The 15,479-nt window shown below is 41.2% G+C and overlaps 1 protein-coding gene across 2 annotated transcripts; it reads left to right on the forward strand.

Moving 5' to 3' along the window:
• The first annotated feature begins 1,235 nt into the window (after positions 1-1,235).
• On the forward strand, positions 1,236-10,076 carry F2R (coagulation factor II thrombin receptor). 2 transcript variants are annotated; one of them, XM_027710016.2, is made up of 2 exons: positions 1,236-1,513; positions 8,629-10,076. In XM_027710016.2, the coding sequence occupies exons 1-2, from the start codon at positions 1,381-1,383 to the stop codon at positions 9,825-9,827; spliced, it is 1,332 nt and encodes a 443-aa protein (XP_027565817.2). In that variant the 5' UTR covers positions 1,236-1,380; the 3' UTR covers positions 9,828-10,076. The 2 variants fall into 2 exon arrangements, with proteins under 2 accessions (XP_027565817.2, XP_027565816.1); XM_027710015.2 differs by having other exon boundaries at positions 1,340-1,453.
• Positions 10,077-15,479: the final 5,403 nt, after the last annotated feature.

The raw sequence follows: 15,479 nt of genomic DNA on the forward strand, positions 1-15,479 counted from the left end.
GTATTTCTTACTTGCTCTACACAAAGTGAAGTGAACTTCAACACTGCTATAACTTAGCAAGTGGTAGGACTGTGAGAGGAACACCAAAAATTCCTGGCCTCACAGATTCCCCTTGCATAAATAATTCTGACAGTTCTTTCAACAGATTGTTTGAGCAACTTGAGCAGGTTTCTGATATCCCAAGGCTCTGGTTGACAGGTCAAAGTCACCCGATGGTTTTTGATACCAATGAACAACGGTTCTGCACCACCTCCAAAACTCCACCTGCAGTGACGCAGGCATAGAACTTACTGGGAACCAGTCCTTGCGATTGGGGGTATTTGCTTTCCATGGTTTTATTCTCCACTAAAAGCAAAGATCAGTGCTTCTGCAGTAATAGAGGCACTTCATACATATGAACAAATTCTAAACAGAACCTTCCCCTTCTCTCCTTTTCTAATCTTCCTTGCTGTAACAGAAGGATGTACAGTCGAGGATGAGACAGCACATCCTAGCAAACCAGGGTGTCCACTTGTAAAGCTCTGAAGTATTACAGGCCTAATATATAAAAAGCACTCAAACCACCACTGGAATATTTTGAAAGGAAAAAGCCTAAATAATAGCTGCAAAGTTATCGAAGTATCTTTCATATATGTTCCAGTTCAACCACTTCAGTTCATGAGCATCTCTCAAGGACAGCTCAAATTTTCCAAGGCTTGTCCGTGTCACATAGCACTGGACTGCAGAGTGGAATCACCTCCTCAGGGATCTTAGAGTAGCACACAGGTCTGCAGAGCAGGGTAATGCACTGCTTTTGGGTTGTCCTGTGTAGAGTAGATAGTTTACTTAACTCACGTAATACAAACAAGCTTCACCATCATCTCCTTTTTACAAAGCGGATCAGTATTAAGAGGCTTTTTGGAAGCAACATATTTCAGCTGGCCTCGGAACTGCTCCTATTAGGCACTTGCCCTGCGCAAATTTGGCAGACTAAGCTTAGGATAATGCCATGAGCACAACCCTTTGTTCCTCACCTCCTGACCCCTCACTCCACCCGAGCCCACGACCGCTTCCCGTTTCCCAGCTGGGCTCCGGCGCTTCCCATTGCCGTTCCCGCGGCGCGGGGGCTGCTGGCCGGGCTGTGTGTGCTGCGGGGGCGGCGGCCGCTGCCCTCCCTTCCCCTCCCCTCCCGGTGCCGCCGAGCCCCAGCGCTCCCCCCGCCCCCGGCGCGCAGCCCCCCCCTCCACGCAGCGGGAGGCGCCGGAGGGAGCGGCGGCGGCCCCGGGGCGGCCCTTCGCCAGCCCCAGCCTTCCGCCCCCGGCACTCGCGTGCCGCCGCCCTGCTCGCACGGACGGACAGACGGACGGACGGACGGACGGACGGACGGACGAAGCTCCGGCCATGGGGCCCCGGACACTGCTCTGTGCCCTGGCGCTGCTGTGCTGCCCGCGCTCGCCGCCCGCCGGTGCCGCCAGTGAGTCGCCGCCGGGGCTCGGGAGGGGCCGGCAGGGGAGGGGCGCTGCGCCCCTGCCAGGTGGGCCCGCTGGGCAGCGCTGGCCGAGCGCGGATCGCGGAAGTTCGTCGTGTTCGCGGGCCGTGGGGGGGTGAAAAAAAAAGTGCCTCCGCATCGCGTACCCTCACGTAGCCGGGTCACGGTGCTCCCGGTTTGGGGTTTTAATGTGAGTTAGAGCCGAGTAGTCTTGCTTGGTGTGAAGCGCGGCCGTAGGTTTGTGCACGTGGCAGCGGCGGGGTGAGGCTGGTGGTGGTGGTGAAGGGTGGTTTCGAGTTTCACCTAAGCGAAGGAGGTGACCAGGCTATAGCAAGTGGATGGAAAGAAGTGACCTGGCTGGCCAGACGTGTTGGTGGACTGCCTGAAAAAAACTGGCATTGTTTTAGTAACAACTTCAGAAGGTGGAGTACCAGCTGAATTTGTAGGGAGCACAAACTCTGGAAGATCTGCCAGCACTAAACATTTCAGAATATCCACCCCGAGCAGATGACTTTCCTGGTTATTCAATTAGAAATAGCACTAATAGCAACGTCAGTGCCCTAACTGAGGAGACCATGGATCCATCCAGCTCAGAGGTTGTTAGACAATGCAGATGCTGAGGGAAGGAAGGTAGGAGAAGACATGCAGGCACGTAACCCTCCCAGATTATGGTAAAGATACAGCAGTACCAAATATTACGTATTTAGAGATTAGCAGGTTTTTTTTCTGTGACATTCAGTTTAACATTTCTTTCAGTCAGCTAGTGATGATAGTACTGCTGTACAATAACTTAGTCCCATGAGATGCCTGCTGTGAAGCGTCTGTTCAGGCCCTTTGTACAGAAAAGGGCTGATTAGATGAGCAACTAAGGGGATATTTCAGTGTGGTATACTTTGACTACTGAACTGAAGACTGAAAGGGGACAGACCTAGTGTTTGTAATTATGCTGAGAAGAAAGTATCAAAGGGGACAAATAATTTTTGCTAAACAACTTTTTGTCACAAGGATAAGTGGTAATGAAGAGATCACAATTGCGTTCATATGGGAATTCTAAGGAAAATGTCTTTTAAAAAAAAAGGGGGGTTGGTGTAAAAGACAAACTATCCATGTTAGTGCTAGAAAAAAAGATTGCACTGTTGGGTGCTACTCAAACAGTTTATGGGGACATTCAAACTTGTTTTCCTGCCTTTTGCAATCACAGTTTTCATTAAAGAGCACTCTGAATTACGGTACTTATTTGCTACTTCCTTTGGAAACAATAACTAGTGGTACTTATTTGCTACTTCCTTTGGAAACAATAGCTACTGTATTGCATCATTAGGAAAAGAAAAATTCAAACAAGTTACTTCATGCACAACAGAACTCACCAAGTCTGACCATCTGAGTATGTCTTTTGCTCTCCTCGTCGCTTCCACTGTAACTATATGATTTCCCCACTGTCCCAGATAACCTTCCTTGTTTTTACCATAATGTCGTGAATTCCCATCGCCCAGGCACTGTTGTATCCCTAAATCAGCTCTGCCCTTGAATCTGCAGCTTCTCATATGCTTTGTCCCTGTCCATCAGTATCCACAGTTACCACGTCACTGACACGTGTGCTGTTTCTGTGGGCAGGTGAAAAAGCAATAGTTTGGCATTGGATTGGCGTTAAATGCATGCAGATTATCTGACCAGATGTTGCTGAGGTGGCTGACCAAGGTCTGAACTTGCCCAGGTGAACTTTTCTGCACTGGGACACTGACAGCCAGATAGAGAGATGTTATTGTTGCTTAGAGCCAGCATGTGTAGTTAAAGAGATGGAGAAGGAAAAGAAAAAAGGAGCAGACACTTGGTTGCAAGAAAACAATACTTCGGGAAGATGTGTTCTAGTTGTTACTAATTAGCCTATAATACAATAGCAAATTCTGTATAAATGGAGATGTGGACTGTTGAAGATTTTTTTAAAGATAATTCAGTGTTTATTTTTATGAAAGCAACTGTCATCACAACGAGGTTGTGTCTTACCTTGTTTATTAATACATCTGGCATACACTTCACAGTTTGCCTTCAAGTACCTAATTTATGGGCCACTGAGTAATTTAGACTCTAGATGCTTATCACTTTGAGTTATACAAAGAGGAGATAAGAGAAACCGGCTTTTTGTTATAAGCCAGCACCAGCGGTGTGGGTGCACCTGTCCCCAGTCATGCCCAGAAGTTGGTATTAATTGTTGTCAAGCAGCACACAGGGAGCATATTTAATTGCTTCTGTAGGAGCCTATTCTTCAGTCTACCACATCACAAAGATATCCCTTGGGATATGAAGATTGCTGTTCTGTAACATCCTGTGCAGATTTCTGGGTCTACAGAAATTTTCTTCTGCAGCTCAAGAGTTCTTTTTAAGATTGGTTGAAGCTGTTGAATTTTCTTCTCTCTAATTCTCCTTTCACAGAACAGTATGCACAATAGCCCCTTCCGTATGTAAGTAGACATGAAATTCTAAAATAATTCTGTATAAAAAAAATAGCAGTAAGTATAAAGTATAAAAAAAAGAGGCCAGGGTAAGCAGAATATGCATATGCTGATTGTGAGATGAATAGTTTGTAGTATTTGATGGAAAATAGCACAGTATAAATTGGACAATCCCAAACTTACTGAGCTTTATATATCATTCCTCTATGTCCTCATTGGAGAACTGGTGCAAAAACCACAGTCAATAAAGGAAAACTTCAGGTAGTTTGAGTATTGTACTCGTTCTATGTAATTTTTGCCTTTTGAAGTCCTTGGAAGCAAAGAAAAAGACTATATGCATATCATTCAGTGTCCTTACTACACACCACAAAGATAAAACCTCTGTGCTTCAACCTGTTGTTTTTTTGTCTGTAGTTTATTAGTCCTGTTCTTTCATGCCTTTTTAAATTTTACATGTATTTTGACAGAGCTGTTAACTGTCATATTACTATTAGTCATAAAAATAGAAATCCACCAGGCTTAACTTCTTCCAAAAGGACTGGATGACAGCCTAGCAAAAATAAGATGACCCTTTGAACAGTTATATTATACAAGCTTTACCTCTCTTTTTCTAAGAGATTATTTGGATTATTATAAACTACTTAAACTGTAGTGAAATATGTTTTAGGCAAATTATAACTTTAAAATGGCTAGAAAGGACTATTTCACAGATTCTGGTATAGCTGTAGCTATCTCAAGAGCAGTTACAAGATCTTTTTTTAGAATACTTGCTGTATTGGCTGTCTTGTACTAACCCCGCTTAAAGGTAATGCCTTTTTGTTTGTTATGAAGGTTCATGGAGATCCTTTGAATTAATATGACATCATTTCATCTTCTTCCCTTCTGTGTATAAACCTCTTATCACTGGCATTTTCCAATAAATACTGGCACAAAAGGAATACAAAACCTCAGGGCAGTAACTGTCCTCTGTTTCAGAAAGTACAGAGTGCAGTATTTTTTCTAGAATTACACAGATACTGTGTCATACAAACCATACGAGCAGCTTTCTGAAGGAAAGAAGTGATATGTGGCTATAAGCTTTTAAATTATAATTAAATTTAATTTCATCAAGAAAGTAAATCACCACTCTCTATATCATCAAGTGGCACAAAAATAGCAAGTTTGAGGTCTCATTACATTTTTCCGTAGAGCTGGCTTTCAAGTATTACCTCTTGTCATCTAAGTTCAAGACAGGGACATGGACTGAGTACAGGGGACAGCATGGAGGCATTGTTGACAGCATGAAGGTTGAGCTCAACTCTGAACTTAGAAAGTCTTTACTTCTACAAAGAACAGGTAGTTTACACCAAGTTAGACTTAGAACTAAACTAAAATTATTTGTAAAATTTTTTGTTCTTATTTATTGTAATAGGATTCTATATTTAGAAATTTTTTCATAATGGAGTAATGCGGACTCTAAATCCTCTCATCTAAGAAAGCTGTAAATAAGATGGCTCCAATAATTCAGAATGTTGTTGCCGTGGGATTTAAGTGCTGAAAAAATCTCCAGAGCAGTTAATTAGGGGTGAGATAAGAAAGGGTTTACTATGCCAAGGCTAAGATGTTACACGACGCACGCCCAGGCCCTGCCTGAGATGTTACATTTTATAGTACCATCCATCCAATCCCAGATGTGTCCACCCTGTGGCCTTTACTCTGGTCCGCCCCAGGTCCACCCCCTGAAAATGGGTCTGGGGTGCATTTTGGGACTCTCTGTTCATCCCATCTTCATCTTCATCAGAGCACAAAGGGTACATAGTCACCCAGTTTTTGACCGTGTTCTGTGGTTTAGGCCCTGATATGCTGTTCTGCCAACAATCTAGGCCTTGCCTTGACAAAAGACTAAACATTTCTACTGGATTCGGGAGTGGGATTGATATAGGGAGCATAGAATGGGGTAAGAGGGTTAAGGAATGTGTAAACAAGGGTGCTAGAGGGAAAGGGAAAGGGACAAGGGACAAAGGAGGGAGGGTTGCTGCTTTTAAAATCTACTTATAAAACTTATAAGGTTTACCAATAAAAGAAAAATAAAAAAAAATTAGGGGCTTAAGGCATCAATGTAATTAAAATTACTAGCAATGTTCAATTAACTATAAGCAATAGCTAAGTCAATAAAAGGTACCTGGTCCGATCATAACTTTTTTTTCCGGTAGCATATTTTCATACTGCTCTAACTTAGGAGATACTGATGAGAAATGGGTCAGGTTACTGCCAAGGGCTTCTGCATTAAGTGATTTAATTTCCCTCATTAAAGATCAGTGGCTCTGGCTGGTTTGCTTGCTTGTCCTCATAAGTGTGACACTGCAACACTGCTGGCTCCTTCAAAGTTCAGGGATACTGGGATGAGAGCGGTGCTTGTGCCTCAGTTATCCCATCATGGAGAGGTAATCTGGGCAATACAGTTCCTAACTCCCGGCACATGTTTACCCTCCTTCTCACAAAGTGTGTTTATATTTATGTTCCCCAAAATATGCCTTCCTCAGATGAAACCATGTCACCTCTTCATTTGGTTTTCCACAGTTTTTCAGTGGTGAAGAAATCAAGAAGGACATGTAGACCTTTGGGGGACTAGGCTCATCACTGTCTTTCGGAAATTTTGTGGTTTAGAAATACATATTCACAGCATTCAAAATCTTGAATTCATAAAACTTACACATACTGGGGATAGAATAGGTATGTTCAAGATTTTTCATCACGTTTACTGACATCTTTACAGTAGAGACAAGCTTCTGGGCATAAGAAGTTAGGGTTTTTCTTCATTCAAGTATAGTTATAATCCTCCCAAAAGAGATGAAGACTGGTGGTGTCAGTTGTGACATATTTCTATTGCTATAATTATTAAGTTCAGAAAATCTCATAAGTCCTTGATGTCAACCACAGGCTGAAGTTAGAGGTGTTAAATAGAACTTGTGCCACACCTGAACTGCTGAGCTAGGGGCTGGTTCTTAAACTTTCAACTTTAGTCGAAGCAGTTGGATGGCTAAGGTTAAAGATTAAGGATCTATAGTTTTGCCTGTTGTCAGTTTCTCTTTAAAACAGCAGAATCAACCCTATAAATGTGTTTAGTGCCCTTCTGTGCAAACACTGAATTTCACATATGTCTATATGTTTCTGTTTCAAACTAAATCGTTCCTACTCCAATGTATGCAGCAAGCTCCCAGGCTGAAATTCTCATCCAGCATCTTTTTTTCTGACTGTCACAGGTTGCATTCTAGTCACTTTGCATATGAAAATCATTATCTCAAACACTTCCCTTCTTTTGTCCCCTCAGCCTCCAGAATGCTGCTGTGACACAGCATGATACACAAAGCACAGCAACTTCAAAAAAATCACCAATTTCCCTACCACTCCTCTGATCTCTCCCCACATTCAAGTCTGAATTTCATTAAAATTCATGCTGGGCAGGGTCCTTCTCACACAGCCTTCATACAAAGTGAGGTAATTGCCTGCTTAAAGCTGCAGACACTCCTCTCTTTGCCATCTTCGTCCTTCACATGCTTTTGTTCTCCCCTGCATTAAAAAAAATGGTTTGAATTACTGTAGAGCAAATAATTATGTCTAAGTAGCAGCATCTTACACAGGTGAATCATGCCCATGTACTTTAAGTTCACAAATCTGAGCTAACACACCCTCATTTTTATTTTAATTCTCTAGGATAACAAAGAATCAGTTGCAGGGCTAATTAGATGAATTATTGTAGTAGTAGTAAGTTTCTACTCCTGTCCGCCCACAATGCTTGAATTATCCTGCACCTAACTAGATTAAGCCAAAGCTGAAAATGACAGTCTTACAAAGTAATTCTCCATAAAACAACTTTGCTGAAATAATGCTTTTTGGATTGTTTGGATTGGTTGGGGGGGTTTTTTGGTACCTAAATCAACTCATACTACACATTCAACACTACCATGGCAAATTCTTGACTCTTTACATTTAGAAAGCAGAGATACCCTGTCCTGACTTGGTCACAGCCACCAAACCGTGCTGCAGAAGAACCTGCTGTAGAGGGAACAGAAGTGCCCCGAGGGTGCACCAGACGCATGCTGTTCTGCATGATGTGGGACAGGATAAATAGAACTGGGAAGGTGTTTCAGTGCAATCTGTGTTCACCTGTCTGTTACAATGTCTACCTTGAAAACTGCATGTAGACTTCTCCATCTGTCTTGATGGGGGCCTTCGGGTTGTGTAAGATATCTCCAGAGCACAGAAATAATAACATGATGCTTCACTGGCACTTTTCTTTTTTGTTATTTTGGGGATGAGTACTTCGAACAGGAATTTGTGTATGAATACTAGTATTTATCTCAGCATCTCATTTCTTAAAAAATGTGTGAAGGGTCTGGCAAAATCAGTTCAAGGGTGGCAAATTTACTGTTGTGTTTGTGTCAAAGAAAGCAGAGATTAGATTGGGTCCTTAAGCACAGCTAGGATCACTACTAATAGCCGCTTCCAAGCCAAGAGATAGAAGGCAAAGGAGGACATCTTACCCAAATTTGTAGCGGGAGCTAAAATAAAAAGGCTGCTCTGTGAGCAGCCTGTGCTTTGAATCAGAAATTAACCTTATTATTTTGTGTTGCTAATGTAATCTTAGCTTTCCTTTTTGAAAGATGTTTTCACTTCCCCATACCATTTAAATATTTGCTTATTAATCTTAACACTGTCTTATTTTTTCAGCCTTTCCAAATAACAGCAGCATGCCACGCGTCAGAAGTTTTGCAATCTTTTCTCCTGTCGGTCACCATGATGACCTTATACCTATTGAAGGTGATACTGAAAATTACTTGGAAGTTGGATCAGGAGCCACCAATCAGACTGGATTATTCCCACGTGAACAACGAATGGTGTCAGTTCAAACATATAGATACCTCACTAGTCCGTGGCTGACAGGTTTTGTACCTTCAGTTTACACCTTCGTGCTTGTGCTGAGTCTCCCTCTGAACATCACAGCAATACTCGTGTTTCTGAAAAAAATGAAAATTGAGAAGCCAGCTGTAATATACATGCTGAATTTGGCCCTGGCAGATGTCCTGTTTGTAAGCGTGCTTCCTTTTAAGATTGCTTATCACTTTTCTGGAAATGACTGGGTTTTTGGACCTCAGATGTGCCGTTTTGTCACTGCTGCCTTCTATTGTAACATGTACTGCTCAGTAATGCTTATGACGAGCATAAGCTTCGATCGCTTCTTAGCAGTGGTGTATCCCATGCAGTCTCTTGGTTGGCGCACGTTAACACGTGCCTCGCTGATTTGTTTCATCATATGGCTTGTAGCAATAAGTGGGGTTATACCTTTCCTCATCAGAGAGCAAACAATGGAAATACCCAGGTTAAATATAACTACTTGCCACGATGTGCTAAGAGAATCTGAACTTCATGGCTATTACCTCCACTTCTTCTCCACCTTCTCTTCTGTGTTTTTCATAGTGCCATTTATAATTTCTACTGTCTGTTATGTGTGTATCATTCGATGTCTTAGTTCTTCTACCATTGTTGCAAAGCAAAATAAGAAGACACGGGCCTTGCTCTTGTGTGTTGCGGTTTTTTCTGTTTTTGTTATTTGCTTTGGACCAACAAATGTCCTCCTATTAATTCATTATATCCATTTTTCTTATGACAACAGCTTAGAGTATCTCTACTTTGCCTATCTACTCAGTGTTTGTATCAGCAGTGTTAGCTGTTGCATTGACCCCTTTATTTACTACTATGCTTCTTCTCAGTATCAGAGGCAATTTTTCAGTCTCTTCAATTGTAAAAAGACTTTTGATCCTAACAGTAGTAACAGCAGTGGCCAGTTGATGTCTACCACTAGTAGAAGGGCTACATTGTCTACTAATGTAAATAACAGTGTTTACAGGAAATTACTAGCAATGCATTGATATCATGTGTCTTATACGTGTTTAATTTTTACACAGTTTCAGACAAAAAAAAGACTTGTGTTATATCCAAGAAATGCAAAACCTTAGACCAAGGTGTTCTGTGATACATAGTTCTGTATTCATTATAGTAATGCACAATTCAAATTAAAACTCTGTCTGTGTGTGTGTATACATATAGTGTATGTAAACAGGTTCACGTAAAGGGGATAATAGTTGTTGAGTGTTTTTCAAATAAACATTTTTTTTGGACAAATCCTTTGCATTGTTAATTCAGTTTATTGTAGAGGTTTTATGAAATTCCATTTTAGTATTTTGAACTGTATCTATCAGGTTGAATAAATTCTTACATATGGAATCACTCCATATATCCAGTAGTTCCTGAAAAAGAAGTGAAAATATCTTTCCAGACCTTTTTTTCCCTCTATTTGGGATTACTTCCGGAATTTTCTTAGCATTATTTTGAACCTCAGACATGAAACTGTTTATTTTACATTTTTATATATTCCGCTTCAAAACAGTCTGTATGGTTTTTGGAATGTGAGCAAAACCAAAAACCAGCTATTGCTGGTTGTGCAATGTGTGTCAAGGGAGATAATTCTCAGCAGCTGTAACTAGCTTTTGGTGTTCCTGCCTGTGCTGGTTTAAAGGTAAACCAGCAGGGGAAATGAACTCAACTCAAAAGAGAGATTATAAGTCAGAATAACAATTTAATAAAATAATACAATAAGTACGATTATACAAACAATTGGTTTTAACCCACAAAACCCAAATGTATAACCCAGCACCCTGAGGCATGAACACAGTGGTGTTCGTTGGGCCTCCTGAGTCCAAAGTAAGACTCAGAGGGAGAGGGAAAACCTGTTGGTAAGAGTGCTGTTGCAGTCTGGTCAAGAGTGGTGATTGCAGTCTGGTTGAAAAGTGGTGGTTGCAGTCTGGTTGAGAGTGGTGATCTGCAGTCTTCCTCTGGATCCCACGAGTGGTTAAAAAGTTCCAAGGCCCCAAGATTATATATTCTCCAGTTCAGGCAGGAATGCCCAGTACCTCCCTCAGGGCGGGGAGTTCCACAATGGGTGTGAGGACAGGAGCATCCTCCTATCTCCCAGGCCTCTTAACACCCAGTTTATAGCCTGAGGAGTCAGGCCTGCTCTGGGCAGATGGTGTAAATGGTATATTGATAACAGTTTCTGGGAAATGGCATGGAAGGCTATAGAATACACGCTTCTGGGTTACACCCATACAGTGATGAATGGTCCCAGCTGTTCTAACTAGGACACTACCATTAGTGTATGCTAGGCATCTTGGCTAGGAATGTGGTATTTTTGACAATTTCACAAAAAAATTGTGACATTTCTCAATAAATCAAAGACTCTTCAGAAATACAGTGAAAAGGCTGTGTTCATCACCTTGTAAACATGCTTTTGTGCATGTGGTTAATCTTCAGGCACATGTTTAGGACTTGGAAATATCCTTTATCCTTGCCAGCCTGGATGTTTTTCATACTTTACACTGTGTCCATGTCTACTGAAATTGCTGTATAGCTAACCAATAGCTAAACTGATTCTTTGTAGGTCTTTTACTACAAGAAACACTAAAGCCAAGTAACAGGAATTCACTCTTAAAAAGGAGCATGTAGGTATTAGGACTGTATATGAAAGCGGAAATCAAATTAAGTAGGAATTTGCTTAATATAGGATTTGCCATAGAAATCTGCCAAGAAGTACAGCAGTGGATAAAAGATGTCTTCAAGGCAGCACAAGTAATAAACCTAATCCTTCTGCATTGTGTGACAGTGAGACGCTTCTTTCTAACCATGATCTCTTGTTGGTTTGTGTTTATTCCTTAATGGATTTAAGCATAATTAAGTATTGCGTTACCAGTGTTTCTTTAGATTTTCGTTCTCAAGTTTTTGCCACTTTTTAAGTACATGAGTGCTAAAAATATATGTATATGCAGTTTGTAAGCCTAAAGCCCCACAAATGAGGTATACTCAGTTACATTCTCATTTTGTTTAATATCAGGGGTAGGCTTGCTTTTCAGCAAAATCCAAATGCATCTTGAAACTATGAAGATCCACTTCTTGCTGGCAGAAAAAAATTACCTCTGTGCTTCCTGTAGTTACAGACTGAGGGGCTGCTTTTTAGTCCAGGTTCAGAGGAAGGCCATGAAGGTGATCAGAGAGCTGGAGCACCTCTCCTATGAGGACAGGCTAGAAGAGTTGAGGTTGTTCAGCCTGGAGAAGGCTCTGAGGTGACATTGCAGCCTTTCAGTATCTAAAGGGAGTTGATAAGAAAGACAGAGACTTCTTAGCAGGATCTGCAGTGATAGAAAATGGGGTAATGGCTTTAAACTGAAAGACAGTAGATTTAGATTAGATTTAGAAAGAAACCGACTGTGTGATTGGTGAGGAACTGGAACAAATTGCCTGGAAAAGTTGTGGATGCCTCATCCCTGGAAGTGTTCAAGCCAAGGCTGGAGGGACTTTGAGCAACCTGGTCTAGTAGAAGGTGTCTCTGCCCATGGAGGGGATTGAAACTAGATGGTCTTTAAGGTCCCTTCCAACCCAAACCATTCTGTGAATTGATTCTGTAAGCTGCTGAGCGTGGTCATGCGCAAAGCACAATGTGGTGGCCTTTTGTGGAAACTGAACCAGAAAGGTACTGCAAATTAGACTGACATGCTTAAACTAACAGGAAAACAAAACCATATCTTCATGCTTAATGCATTCATGTACTGCTAGATGGGAAAGAAAATTAACAGTTTGTTTCACGGGGAAGGAGTTAACATCTGACCAAAAGAAATGAAAATTGTTGGTGTATATACTGTTTCGCCCATACCTTCTGCTCCTCAGTCTTTTTTCCCAATCATGTTGGAGTTAAGGTGCATAATTTTCTGTATGAAGCAAGCTAGCAGTCTTGTGCTAGATAACATTTGATGACAAGGAGGTGTCAGGCACTAAACATGCATAAGGAGGTTTGCTAATAATGTTCCAGTTATGCTGACTGCATGTTGTGGCAGTATTGGCTAGGCAAGATTTGTAATCAACACATTTCTGTTGGCAAAACACCTCATATAGCAGCTGTCACTGGTATAACTTATTTCATCTGGGAAGGTTTACTTAATTTAGCATGCCAAGGATTTTGCAGGGATTAGTACTTTATCATTAGACGCAGTTCATCAGTTAATGCTGAGTGTGCGTCTGCCTTACAACCTGCATCCCGCAGCCTGACTGCAGGCAAAGTATGGTCTGCTGGCTCTACTTCTCAGCTAGAAATGTGAGCATGGCTGCAAAGTGTGTTCACAATGTTTTGCACCAGGTAAACTGCATCAGGCCATTGGATCTCTCCCTACTTTAGATGGGATCCAGAAATTTAAAAAGGCTACAAGCCAGACACTAGATCACCAGTTACAGCTTCATACTGTAGGTCTCTAAGACCTGGGAGAAAAGAGAAGGACCTGATGTGCTGGGAGCAATAATGAAGTAAATTCCTTGATAAGGCCTTTTTTTTTTTTTTGGATCATTTTCATCTTTTTTGATCTGATCACAGTTTGATCTTGCAAGACGCTGAGCAAATTTAAAAAAAATTATTGTAACCTCTTACTTGTTTAAAATTAATGAGGCACATTAAGTGCTTTTTCATTATATTTTGCATTTTGCAAGTGCTATAGAAATAGTTTAGTGATTGCTAATACAGCTGGGGAAGGTGAAGAAATAACAGGCCATAATCCAACTTAACGCTAGAGAGCATTAAAATTACTAGATATGGCTGTTTTAATTTGACTTGTTGGGGAGGAGACCATTAGGAACCAGATCTGAGTGTCATGCTGAACTGTAAAATACTGATTAGCCCTCAAACAATTATGTAGATTTGGAAAGGTGAAAAAGTATTGGAATTTCATTGGAAAAGTAGGTGACTTTATTTTAAGTAGAACCTGTAAAAAGGGCCAGCAAAGTTTTGGGGAATAATTTTTCTTATGTTTGTGCTACCAGCCATACAGTAGCAGTGCCTGTAGCCCAGAAACAAGCCTCTGTACTAAAAAGCAGGGGCTGACATTTAAAACGTGTCATTAACTCAAATGCATTGCATACAACAATGTGACTCTATCAAGGGCAGAGCTGATAAAGTCAACTTACAATAAAAAACAAAATAAAAATGAATTACATTGAGTCAAATTCTTCTTCATTCCATAGTAGACCTGGGAAAGTCACTTGTCCTTGTCTTTGATCGTTTATTTGGGTTTTGTGTTAGCAACTTGGTCTTCAGTGTTTTTTGTGCCACGCTGTTATGTACTAGAGGCAACAATCCTAGGGAAGTTCTCATGTATGCTTTCTCATCCTCATGGATGAGGCACATGTGCCCAGGCAGCAGTGAAGGTGGTGCCACAGGGCGTGGGCACAGGGCTCCCAGCTCACTCTCCAGTGGGGCTGACAACCTGCTCGCACTGGCTCACCATGTCTCTCGCTTCAACTCAGCTAGAGATCACAGGCTTCCCTTGCTGCTGCTACCCTCAGAAGGGAACACAGAAAAGGAAAATAAGTGAATAGACTTTCAGAAACAGATTATCTCTAAATATTTTAGCACTATTGGCTCCTTATAGTGCTCTTTCTTTTTCTTCAGATATATGTTTAAATAATTCAATTTTTTGGCATACAAACTGGAAAGAGCATTCACCATCAGCAACACAGGAAGCAGGTTAGGTTACTAAGACCAAACCTTTCAAATGCCTGTTTCAGGCACCAAAGTCCATGTACTCAGTTTATACTCCAGAGGGTGTGGAGCCTTTGGACCCTGTGTACCTGCTAGGAGATGTGGTGGTACAGAAGCCAGTGGTATCACTGATGGGAAATGATACTGCTGAACACTTCCTTTCCTGCAGAATAGCACTTAATTGGAAACAGACATCCAGCTCTGGAAGGGTGCGTTTTGTCACTGCCACCTCTTACTATAATATCCTGTTTACTGAAACCTCCCTCCACACTGAGTGTTTCTTGTCCGAGACAATATCCCTCACATTTCCCATCATCATTTACATAGGAAGATACCTTGGAGGTCTACTTTCAAATCATACAGGGTTTGCTGCCACCTAATTTAGTCCTTACTCATTACAACTTAACTCAGAGCTTTAAATGTTTCTTTTCTGATATGGTCACTCCTGTGATTTCCCTCTTATTTTTTTCTCTTTTAAAATAAGCAATTTTTACTGCCTATTCCAGTCTTTCATTACTCATCAATATTGTTGCAAAGCCAAATAGAAGAAGATGTCTTCTTGCCTGCAGCAAACCTGTGGATTAGTAAAGTGATACCACTCACATTTGACACGTTTTGTAGGAACCACAGAATGCAAGAAATTTATTAAGCTCAAAAAATGGGTCAACTAGAGTAACTGGAATAATTGTATAGCATGAATGCTATGCCTAAAGCATGATGTACTGAGAACTCAGTCCCAGATGGGGAAGAACAGAGAGAAGGAGAGAAAAAATTCTGTGACCCAAACTTCTACATTGTTTTATCTGCCTGTTCAAGTGTTTATAAGTCTCCCTCTTTTGGAATACTTCCAAGAATATTTTTCTTGAATGCTTTTCCCATAGGTCACAAAAGGAATAAACCTGTATATCAGTGCCATTTGTAGGATTTCTTTCAATTTATTTTCACA

The sequence above is a fragment of the Pipra filicauda genome, unplaced genomic scaffold, assembly GCF_003945595.2.
Source record: "Pipra filicauda isolate LSUMZ 115617 unplaced genomic scaffold, ASM394559v2 scaffold35_size7292922_pilon, whole genome shotgun sequence".
NCBI classification, from domain to species: domain Eukaryota; kingdom Metazoa; phylum Chordata; class Aves; order Passeriformes; family Pipridae; genus Pipra; species Pipra filicauda.